The following is a 12118-nucleotide window of genomic DNA, read 5'->3' on the forward strand; positions in this document are numbered from 1 at the left end:
TTGCCCTTCTGCTTATTAGGTCCCTTGTCATGTTTACTGAGAGTTTCTTCTAAGGCCTGCAAACGAGCACCTAGGGTCTGTTCTAGGGAGTGAACCTCCTCTCTGGCAAGGGACTCCAGATTTCTCATGGAATCATAGAAGTTTTTATGTTCCTCAGAAACACATGATTCCATGGACCTTATCTTATCAATTAATGATAATCTTTCTTCCTTATATAGTGTCTGGAGAGTTAGTGTTCTGTCCATTAAATATTCACATTTATTATCAATAAGATCAATTTTTGGTACAAGCCTGTTTTGTAAATCCTGATTAGCAGATTCCAGAGAAAGAATCTTTTTCTCTAAGGTCTCATTGCTATCCATTAAAGCAGATTCCAGAGATAGAATCTTTTTCTGTAAGCCATCATTGTTAGTTTTGAAAGCCTGTAAATCCTGGTTAGCAGATTCCAGAGAGAGAATCTTTTTCTCTAAGGTCTCATTGCTATCCATTAAAGCAGATTCCAGAGATAGAATCTTTTTCTGTAAGCCGTCATTGCTCTCGCTTAAAGCCTGTATCAGTCCCAATAATAACTCATCTTTGTTCTTGTTTTTAAACCAGTGTTTGAACACTGTGTGAATTATTACGATGAATGCCAAAATGGTACAGGCCAGATATGCCTTAGGAAGGTCGTATATTTCCAGGAAGATGTTATTCATCATACAGGCAAAAAGGTTTTCAAATTCTTGTGAGGTAATGTTGTCAGCCATATTACCAGAATTACTCAAAATTTGTCAGTCAATTTTAAGGTGTAAAATTATCAGGTACTTTTACTTACCTTTCGTGGTTTTGGGGGGTGTAGTAGCACTTTTCAGCCAGCAGGTGGCGATGGTACAGCTCCGAAGCAGGGCCTGCTGGTGATCTTGGCTGACTGCAGATCGCTGGAGTCAAGATGGCGGAGCCGAGCCGCAGCTGGCGTGCGTGCACTCAGGAAGCGGAGGAGTGCCTCTTTCGCTGGTCTCGGGGCTAAGCTAGGGAGCTGAGACCGGACTAGCTGCTCCCTTTTTCGGGAATGGAACCGTGTAGGTGTTCCCTGGTTATATGGAACTTTGCAGGCGGGTTTAGGTACCCGCTAGCCGGGGAGGGGGCTGAGGGCAGGAGCCACCCAGGCTTTTGGGATTTGCCCCACGTGAGCGCCAGATATTGGTGAAATTATTTAGGCCACTCCACGTAGTTAAAAGGAGATTTATTTAATGGCGTAACTTACAAATTAAGGGATAGGTAGGTCGCGGGGTCTGGGGAAGGTGTATCACAGTCCAGCGGTGTTCTCTGGAGCTCTCCTCTGTCTACCTCCACCATCCAGCGTCCTGCAACCAAGAGAGCGTTCGCCGATCCGGATCTCGGGTCCCCAGGCGCCTCCCTTGGCCCCGCCTTGTAGGCGTGACAGTTGCCGAAGTCTCAATGGGGGTTGGAACTTCCAGAACAAAGCTGGAATGGCTACCCACTACAAGAAAGATGATGTAAATAGCTTAAAAAGCCAGTTCGTCCATCGTCTTAATCTCTATCCTTCCTGACATGTTGGTTATTTGTAAGGTGAGAATAAACAGAGGAATTCATTATCTCAACAAATGAATGTCATAAAATGTACTGAGCAATCCCAGATGAAGAGGTGTAACCCCTTCAACTAGTGTGAGTTGAAGTGAATCAAATGTAAGTTATAAAGATAGTCAGGAAAGGGGGCAACAGATTTGGTAAGTGTGAAGCGTGCTGATAGTTGTGGTGTTTGTGAGTTATCTTTACTATCTATATCTTATCTAGTTCAAGATGTATTTTCGTTGACAGTATTTTCTGAGATCTGACAAGGGTATGTTACACCACCTCTTTGGACCATTAGTCATATTACATGGGATGGGCAGTTAACATTTGAGACCTTCTTCAGATGCATAAGGGAGGCATGGATCTGAAAACAGCTACTCATAGCACACTTGTGGAACTTGGAAGCCAGATGCCAAAAGTGTCCCCAGATGCATCAGTGTCTGATGTTTGCAGAAAGCACATGCTTGGATAGGAGCCAGGTGAGTGAAACTTGACTCTTGAAAGGCTGAAGTGTTGGGAGACAAAGGATGGGCCTGGAGAAACAGCCCTGCGATCCAAGAAACCCCGTGGACATCCTGGAGTGCTCATGGGTACTTCCCTGCTCCTCGGGCCTCTGCTTTTTCCCCCATCATTTTACTGTGTCCTTCTTCAGACTATGGAGGCCTTTTGGAACACTGTTTAGTGTTAGTCAGGCTTTTCGTGGGTTTATGCTCATCCTTTGTGGTTCTTTCTCTGTGAAGAGCATAAAATAGCTGTGAGTATTGAACATCAGTGTGTACTAGAGATTATGCTGGGATATTTTAAATGTAACAACTCATTTGTGTTTGAAGGGAACCCAGGAAAAGTCCATAAATTAAAACAAGGATTCAGAGAATGGTAGCTTGACTAAGGTCACAACGAATTCAAATCCATGTCTATCTGACGTCACTGAGTCTTTGTTCTTTACACTGTCATATAGAACATCCTGTGCTGTATCGTAATCACACGTTTATACGTGAGTTTTTATTTGAATGTTTTCTTTACAAGCCTTTATTGTATTTCTAAACCTTAACCGCATTAACTATCTGGCACCTCGCAGAAGAGGCCGTGCTGGACTCTGAAGATGATCCACGGTGTGAAGTGTGGGCCTTGCTTTATGTGGAGCAGTTGCAGACGTCAGGTCTTGGGAGAATGTCGGGAACGTTTAACTGGCCACAGCGATATAGATGTGATGCCCCTTTGTGCGTCTGTGCAGGTCACCGGCACCTCACCGTAATCATCCTTGTTGAAAGTGCCTATCCTGATGAAGCTATGACTCCCTTAGCACATCCTCAGGATTTGTAGTCGATGAAAATAACAATGGCTTCATTTCAACCCACTGATCAAATGTTTCGGTAGAGGCTTACCAGGGAAAGACAATAGAGTTTTAAAAAAATATTTTATTTTATTTTTAAATGTAAATATTGCGGGGGATGGAGTATGCATAAGAGTTCAGGTGCTGTGAGTGTTGAGATAAGGTTAAGAGGTTAGGGATTTTTTTTTCTTTTTAGGTTATAGCTCATTCTAATAGAGTTTTGATAGGATGTGTTGTATACAGAATCATCATTAAAAGCTACTGAAGTATGAAAGTACTTGATGAAACCTAAAGTACACTGGATGGCGAATCTAGTTTGCTACACCTTAGAGGCTCCGGACTCAGGATCGTACTGTAAAGAAGAAACAGATGTATCTCAGGTTGCGGGGCCAAGTCAGAGGTTTGAATTTCCCTCTGTAGACATTTAACCAAAGTAACAAAAGCAGAATTTGAATTTCAGTAATGAAGGGTCTGTATCTCACTTATCTTAACCTTTCTAGAGGCTACAGAGTAGGTATCTTAAGTATCAGTTAATTCAACAAGTAAAAGTTTAGCAGACATGTGGTGGATAGATGAATGAACAACAGAAAGCCATGGATGCAGAGGTCTTCCTCATAGTCTCAGCTGACTCAGTGGACGGATGAATGGGCAGCAGGAAGCCCCAGATGTAGCGGTCTTCCTCATAGTCTGAGGTGACATGTGGTGATGGACGAATGGGCAGCAGGAAGCCCCGGATGTAGAGGCCTTCCTCATAGTTTGAGCAGTATTTCAGAAGATAACTTGAGCAATTTCAAAAGTTGGTTAGTGACTCGAGCATTTGGAGGGAGGAGCAGAAATTGGGAGGCTTTGCAGAACCACAGGTAAGAGCTCATAGAGTCCAATTACAGGCCCTGGATGTAAGGTAACGAAATAAAAGGTTTAGAAATAGCAGAGGCAGACTCTCTAGGCTCCGTACACTCCTTCTGGAAGCATGTAATGGGCACATTTATTTTCTTGGCACAGTGCTTATCTTAGTGGATAGATAAGTAATAAGTAGTTCCTATGCTCGAAGGATTTATATTTCTAAAAATGAATTATAGGACAGTGAGATAAGAGAAGGAAAATGGCTTGTGTTAATTACTGACTTATGTCAAATACTGTCCTGCATTACATATATTATCTTATTTACCTAACCATTCCATTGGCAACACGTTATATGAAAGCTGGTCTATCCATAACCCTCACAGGATCCATCTATCATAAATCTAACTATTGTAAGTTGTAAATCAAAGCAGTAATCTGGTCAAACTTTCTGTGTTTTCTTCCTGGACACAGACACCTTCATAACAACCCAGAAGGCCAGGTTTGGATTCTCTGACTCCTCAGCAGTCCCTAGAGCACAATATACACACCCCTTCTCATCTTGTTCTTGCTTCCACAGTGACCCACCCCTGGACCACTTCTCTGTCCTGCAGTATACATCCATCAGGACTGAAAAGAATGTGTAAGCCTTGTGAGCTGGCTTCAGGGAATTTGGCCTGGAAGTGTGGGATGGTTACTCAAAAGAGACGTGAACTTGGTGTAGGGAGTATCGTCAGAGCAGAGTCCTCTGCCCAGGGCCACTGTCCTTAGCCTGAGAGAGTTCTAGAAGAACAAATAGGTTCAATAACTTCCCTCCACATCTGTAGACAGTGATAGAGCTGGATTTGCGTAGTGTTGCCTGGGTACACAGAGAAAAGTGTTGCCTCCATCGGTCAGGGCAGGTCAGCTGGGACAGGAGTGCTCTGTGATGAACTGGTGGGGTGAGAAGTCAAGGAATGTTGGGAGATGATTCTAGAGCATTGCTAAATATGATCAAATACATTGTATAAGTTCTTAAATAATGCGATATTTTTAAAATACCCTTGAAGGGTAAGTCAGGGACAAGGCTGGAGGAGAATGCCATTTCCTGTAGCCCTGTCCACCAAAAAGCTAAAGGGGAGGCTGTCCACTGGGGAGGTAGAGCCATGTTTGTAGGGTAGGCAAAAAGAATGATGTTGCTGGTGTAGCCAAGTGCACAGCTGACCAGAAAGAGAAACATATACATTGGGTTCCAGATCCAAAGGAGAACTAGGAAGCAATAGTAGCCGAAAGATTCCTTTCCTGCTTGTCAGGAGATGGCTGCACATTCATAGAAACAGCATCCAGAAGGAGGCAAGATTCTGGGATTCACAGTTTCAATTAAAGAGTAATAATGAGAATTCTGGGAGAGAATGGAAGTAAATGTCTTGGAAGGCAGCTGAGGTTAGGAATGAGCAGAAGAACTACAGAAAACAAACCATGGAAACTCAAGTTTGGGGAAAACAGCCTGATCTGGCCAGGTCATCATTGCCATGGGAAGGTCAAGGTTGAGAAGATGCTTCAGTTGTTGGAAGCTAACTTAGTCATGACAGGTAGAGAGATCCGAGATTTGGTGATCAGAAGTTATGACCATATACACAGAAAATAGACTTCCTCATAGAAGGGTGTCTGGGGAAGAAAGTGGACTTTTGATGATGTGTGAGGAGATGTATAGGTGTGTGTATGTGTGTGTGTGTGTGTGTGTGTGTGTAAAATCTTTGAAAAGTTTCTATGGAAACTAAAGTTACAAAAACTTAGGAACCTCTGTGCCCCCATAGTAGAAGTAAAGAGCAGACCCACCGCCAGCCACTTAGACTGCTTGTGAACAGTGATCTTTTCTCCTCCTCACAGCCATCTGTTAGTGACTGTCAGCGTTGCCGCTCCCTTCACCCAAAGCTTCCCTGACAGCCTCTGTGGCTTCCTCCCGCTGGCCTGGCTATCTGCCTCACCTCTTCAGTCTGCTCTTTTTCTTGATCCTACTTATCACTGTCAGAATGTAGGAACTTAGGATTTTTCCCTAACAAAAGGTCAGTGCAGTCCTTAGACTAGCATCCAGCACGTACTAGAAGTTCAGCAGATATTTGTTGAATAATTTGCCTGGAGGGGAGAAGGGATAATTTGATGGACAGGATTCCAAAGCAAGATTGGCCAACTTTTCCTCTAACCAGCTGGATGGTCAATATTTTCAGTTTTTCTGGCCACCGTCTTTCTGCTCCATATTATTATTTGTTTTTATAAATAATCCTTAAAAATACAAAAGTCATTCTCAGCTCACGAGGCAAACATAAACAGGTTGTGGAGCAGAATTAGCTTGCCAACAGATGCAGACTTTAAGGGACCAGGATTTAGTGATCTGAGAGAGGAAAGGGCAATGTCTTCCTGCCGAGAATGTGAGTGAGAAAAGTGAATATAAACCACAGCCAGGTCAGAGTCCATGCCAGTGACGTCAGCCTTCTCATGCAGGGGAAGGAAGGTCTGCTGGGTCTTAAAAGTGAAAACGTTTTCAAAGCAGAGAGTGGCTAGACAAATAGAACCCTGGAAAACCGAGAAACAGCCAAAGTAGACAATGACTTAGAACCCTGCCACGTGCTGTGAGGTGAGACACCTAAGAAAGGGATGAAACTTCAAGTGTGGGACACCTAAGAGCTATGCTGCCTAACTTCTGGGGGCTCTGGAGGACTAGATCAAAAGAATAACTGCATTCCCATCGTAATGTGTTTATTAAATTGTTTTTAAAGAAATATGACATCTCTTTGTGACTGCTTATACGTTTATTACAAACCCAAGCATTTTAACTCTCTATTGATGGCTGAACCACAGTCATTGTCTCATGTGATCATGTAAACTAGTTCTAGCATGTTCTCTGCTTTGTGGATAAGGGAACTGAAGCCCACAGAAGTTAAGAACCTTACTGAAAGACATAAAAAGCTCCTAAATGACAAAACCAGGTTAGCCGCCAACTCTGCTGTTCCCTCAGCACGCTCTTCACCGACTACCAGGGCTCTGGCTAATGAGCTGGAGCCCAGTGGAAGGTGGTCTAGTGACAATGCTGTCCTTACCCTTCCCTGTTCACCATTTCTATGTGGCCTTAGATGAGCACGTGGATAGTATGTGTCAGAGAGAATAGCAACCACATTAGATAACCATGCAAACCCAGAGTTATCTCCAACAGGAGTGATTCACCAAAGAAGAAATGTAGCAGATAAGAGGACAGCCGCTACTCGGGTCCAAAAACAGCTGTCCAAATGCACTGTCATAGCTGTGGCTGTGTGGGGATGAAAACACTTAGAGGTTTTGGTCATAAACTTTTAGATGAGAATAAATCAGGGGAGCCAGATCATTCAAGAACCTCATAGAGCCTTTGTGGGTCCCCAATTGTAACAGGGCTAGGGTGAGAGTAAATATTTCTGAGCATTTTCCTGTATGTTAGAAAGCAAATTAGACATGTTGCATATGACTTTCAAGATCAGAATTAGGAATAAGAGGTAGACATTTGTCTTTCTCAGTCTGGGTTACCTCACTCAGGATGATATTTTCTAGTTCCATTCATTTGTCTGCAAATTTCATGATGTCATTGTATAAATGAACCACATTTCCTTTATCCATTCTTCAGTTGAGGGGCATCTAGGTTGTTTCCAGGTTCTGACTATTAGGGATAATGCTGCTATGAACATAGTTGAGCAAGTGTCCTTGTAGTATAATTGAGCATCCCTTGGGTATATGCCCAAGAGTGGTATCACTGGGTCTTGAGGTAGATTGATTCCCAATTTTCTGAGAAGTCACCATACTGATTTCCAAAGTGGCTGTACAAGTTTGCACTCCCACCAGCAGTGGAGGAGTATTGGGATGCCTTGCTCAGCCTTGATGCAGGGGGAGGGGTTTGGTCCTGCCTCAACTGAATGTACCAGGCTTTGTTGACTCCCCATAGGAGGCCTTACCCTTTTGGAGGATTGGATGGGGGTAGAGGGTAGGAGGGTGGGAGGGAGCAGGAGGAGAGATGGGAGAGGTAACTGTGGTTGGTATGTAAAATGAATAAAAAAATTTAAAAGAAAAAGAAGTAATCATTAGAGGTAGTTAGAGATCGAACCAGATGAGAAACTTGCCCACGAAGATGCCTTGGCAGTGGCCCATGTCCTCTATTGCTGGGCATCTTTAGACTGAGAACCAGCTGGGGTTTCTTATAACCTAGTCTAGATGGCCTTCCAGGACTGGTTAGAAGAACACAGCATTTCTATACTTCAAAATAAATAAATATAAACTTGAATTTTTTTTCTAGAGTGCATTGATAAACTGAGTTAGTGCATGTAAGATTCTCAATGATCTCAATGGTATATATTACAGATGCTCTCTTTAGAACCAAGGCTATGCAAATCCCAATTTTTCACAGAATATAGCAAAATGTTTAGTGTGCTAAAGTTAAGATTTGGGTCTTTCTTTGTAAACAATGTAGATTTTGTGTAATTTTTTTTTCCGAGTCAGTTTCTCTGTGTAGTTTTGGTGCCTGTCCTGGATCTCGCTCTGTAGACCAGGCTGGCCTCGAACTCAGAGAGATCCACCTGGCTCTGCCTCCTGAGTGCTGGAATTAAAGGCATGTGCCACCACAGCCCGGCTTGTGTAAAATTTTTGCCAATGATTATACCATATGAATTTATAATACAGCCCTGTCAATATGTCTCCTAAGTCACTCCCAGGATGTAATTATTGTAAAACTGATGAAATACTTGTAATTTCTATAGAGTGATGTTTACAAGAAGTGCCTTGAAAGTCTCACTGGTCCTTGGCAGACTGGATTCTAGTAAGCTGGATATAGTTGTTTAAGGAGGAACATTAACACCTGACTTTAAGATCATCGCGATGGTTCTCAAATTTAGTCCCATGGCCAGCCTTTAGGGCTTGATTCTGGTTTTTGTAATCATGTATATTCAGTTCTTCTTGCTCTACCATCTCAATAGAAAATTAATTGCATATCTCATCAGGTCAAGATTTCCTTTCGATTCTAGTCTTTCCAAAGGAAAGAATCTAGCTGAGAGATACAGACAGTGGCAGAAGTTAATTTTCAAAGCAATGTAAAATGATAGAACAACCCGGAGAGATTGGAGCAGGCTGACCCAAATCTGTATATGTAGGGGTAAGGGTGAGGGCGGGGGTGGGGATAGACAATTGGATACTGCCTTGTCAATTTTTTTTTACTGCTTCATAAATATTTATGAAGCTTGTGGTATGTTTGTTCATGGACATAAAGTAACCTTTTTACCCCTTTGCAAATCATGGTGAACTCCATCTCCTTTATAAGGCATATCTTCTTATGAGAAGGCCACAAGGGAAAAGGTCCAAACTGTAATGCAAATGTGTTATGATTAAAGCTTAACCCTGGGCTTTTGAGGATGATATAGTAAGTTGACCCTTGCTAGTGCCCGAGTCATGGTTAGGAAAGGATAACACCTTAATTCCCGACACAGTGGGAGCAAGCATCTACAGTAAAGGATGTTCATGCACAAAGCTGCATTCTAACCGTAAGGACACACATACCAAGACATGGGCAGGTCGTCAGCTCTCTCCTCTCTAGCTCCCTGCCTAAGACAAAGGCCACTGTAGCTTTCCACAGTCACCTCGTGGCTAATTCCTTGCTTACTCAGTCTCGGATATATGTTTGAAAATGTCTAGTTTCCTTTTCTAAGAGTGTTAAAACAACTGTTACTGGTTACAATCACTGTCTTTCTGACATTTCAAACAAAGTAGAAGATGACAGCTAGAAACATCTCCATTGGCCGGTAACTTCCGGCATGAAGCAGAGGTGTGTGACTGATACTCTTTTTACTTTGCAGGTGTAATCCCTTTCCATGGATTTTCCATGTATGGTAAGTTGGGCTTGATATAGTCACCATTTTTGTTATGTTTTCTAAATTTAAACATAATGATAATGCTTTATATCTCATCATTCATACAAGCTTAACCTACTATGTATATTTTAAACATTAAATTCAGTATTTTTATGTTTCTAATTAAGAAAATTAAAAATAAAGATCAGAACTGTTCAGGTAATGATTTCTCAGCAGATGAGAATTAAAACACACTGTGAAGGCTGCTGTGAGCTTTGCCATCTAATCTAATGTAATAAGGACACTTAGTATTTAGCTCTATTATAGTAATAAAAACAGCATGGGATTGGGACAAAACCAGACACACTGATTAATGGAATCAAACTGAAGACCCAAACTAGGTTCACATGCTGTGGATACAATGTTTATTTACAATAAAGTAAAAAAAATACAGGCTGGAGAAAATACAGCATCTTCAACAAATGGTGCTCATCAGACTGGATGGCTATGTGTAGAAGAAAGAAATAGGCCTATACTCATCACCCTGCACAAAATTCAACTCCAGATGGATCAAGGACCTCAGCAGAAGACCAGATGCCCTGACTCTGATAGAAGAGAAAGTGGAGAATGGGCTTGAACTCATTGTCACAGAAAGGACACTCTGACCAGGACACTGATAGCACAGCACTAAGACCAACAGTTAATAAATGGGACATCATGCTGGGCGGTGGTGGCACACACCTTGAATCCCAGCACTCAGGAAGCAGAAGTAGGCAGATCTCTGTGAGTTCAAGGCCAGCTTGTCTACAGAGCGAGTTCTAGGACAGGCTTCAAAGCTACACAGAGAAACATTTTTCGAAAAAAACAATAAACAAACAAATAAATAAATGAGACATCACAAACCCGAGAAGCTTCTATATAGCAAAGGGCACCATCTTTCAGGCAAAGAAGCAGCCTGAAGAAAAATATCCTTACCAGTTACACATCTGACAGAGAGATAGTATCTAAAATATACGAAGAACTGAAAGTTCTGAACATCAAGAATGCAATAACCCAATTAAAAATGGGGTACAGTGCTAAGCAGGTAGTTCTCAAAAGATGAAACAAATGGCTGAGAAATACTTAAAGAAATGTTCAGCATCCTTAGCCATGAGAGAAATGCAAATCCAAACTCCTCTGAGATTTGGTCTTCCCAGACAGAATGGCCAAGATCAATAAAACAAGATCATGCTGGCAAGGATATGGGAAAAGGGGGAACACTCATATATTGCTAGTGGGAGTGCAAACTGCTACAACCACTATGGAAATTTAAGTATGGTGATTCCTCAGGAAGCTGGAATAGACCTGTCTCAGAATTCAGCTATGCCTCTCTTGGGTTTATACCCAAAGGACTATCCTACTACAGAGAGATACTTGCTCACCCATGTTCATTGCTATTGTATTCATAATAGCCAGAAATTGGAAATATGTCCTTCAACTGATGAATAGATAATGAAAATGTGGTATATTTACACAATGGGACAGAATTCAGCTGTTAAGAAAATAAAATTATGAAATTAGTAGGTAAATGGTTGTAGGTAGAAGAATGACCCTGCATGAAATAACCTAGACATCAGAAGACAAATATTGTGTATTTTTTCTTATATGTGAATTTAGATTTTAAGCCTTCAGTAAGTATGCTACAGTCCAAATAACCACAGAGGTTAGGTAACTAGTAAGGGACTGGGGAGAGGAGAGAACCTCCAATACAGTGTTATGGAGAGTCAAAGGGAAACTAGAATAGGAAGATTAAATAGGGAGGGGATGGAAGAGAAGAGTAAAGGAAGGAATACAGGGAAGGCCAATTAATATTAAAGGCCATTTGAAAAACCATATGGATACCTACTACTATAGAAGATTTCTGAAATAGACATATCTATATATTTATATTCATAAATATATTTATATTGAATATATATTTATATAGTGAATTAATGTATAAATGTAAATTTAATATATAAATCAATATACTTTATATAACACACACACACACACACACACACACACACACACACGCATATATAAAAGGAGTATAAATGAAATCACCAAATAATGGGGGAGACAGTGTGCCTGCTAGACATCTTGTGTCACCAAGTAAACCTTCAGGGCAGGAATAGGTTACATCTTGTTGCATCATTGGCCAAAGGAGCTCCATGGAAACCCACAAACATCATCGGATATTGTTAAGGCTATTGGTTGCTCTCTACAATCTGATGATAAGGCCCTACTGCTGAAGACAACAATTAATTAAATCATCAAACATGGAAATGTTGAGCTGTGCCTACCTAGAGGCTTCAATAATGACTACCATTATTGTATTGGAAGGTAGCCTTCTCATTCTCAGAGAAGAAAGATAATCATTGCTATCCCCCAGCTACAAACCCTGTGATCTACAACAGTAACCTGCCTGTCAGATGCAGTAGTGAAATAGTGGCACAAACATTATGGGAAGAACCAACCACTCTTTTTTTCCTTTTATGAAAATAGATTATTTTCT

The 12118-nt window shown here is 41.5% G+C and overlaps 1 protein-coding gene across 1 annotated transcript in view; it reads left to right on the plus strand.

Annotated features, from left to right (window-relative positions):
* The window catches only part of Tbc1d19 (TBC1 domain family member 19), a 124798-nt gene that overhangs the window by 87007 nt on the left and 25673 nt on the right, over window positions 1-12118 (plus strand). The window contains exon 16 of the mRNA XM_059275878.1: window positions 9589-9621. Within this exon, the coding sequence (XP_059131861.1) occupies window positions 9589-9621 (33 nt within the window). The remainder of the gene's footprint in view (window positions 1-9588; window positions 9622-12118) is intronic.

The sequence above is a fragment of the Peromyscus eremicus genome, chromosome 10, assembly GCF_949786415.1.
Source record: "Peromyscus eremicus chromosome 10, PerEre_H2_v1, whole genome shotgun sequence".
NCBI lineage: Eukaryota > Metazoa > Chordata > Mammalia > Rodentia > Cricetidae > Peromyscus > Peromyscus eremicus.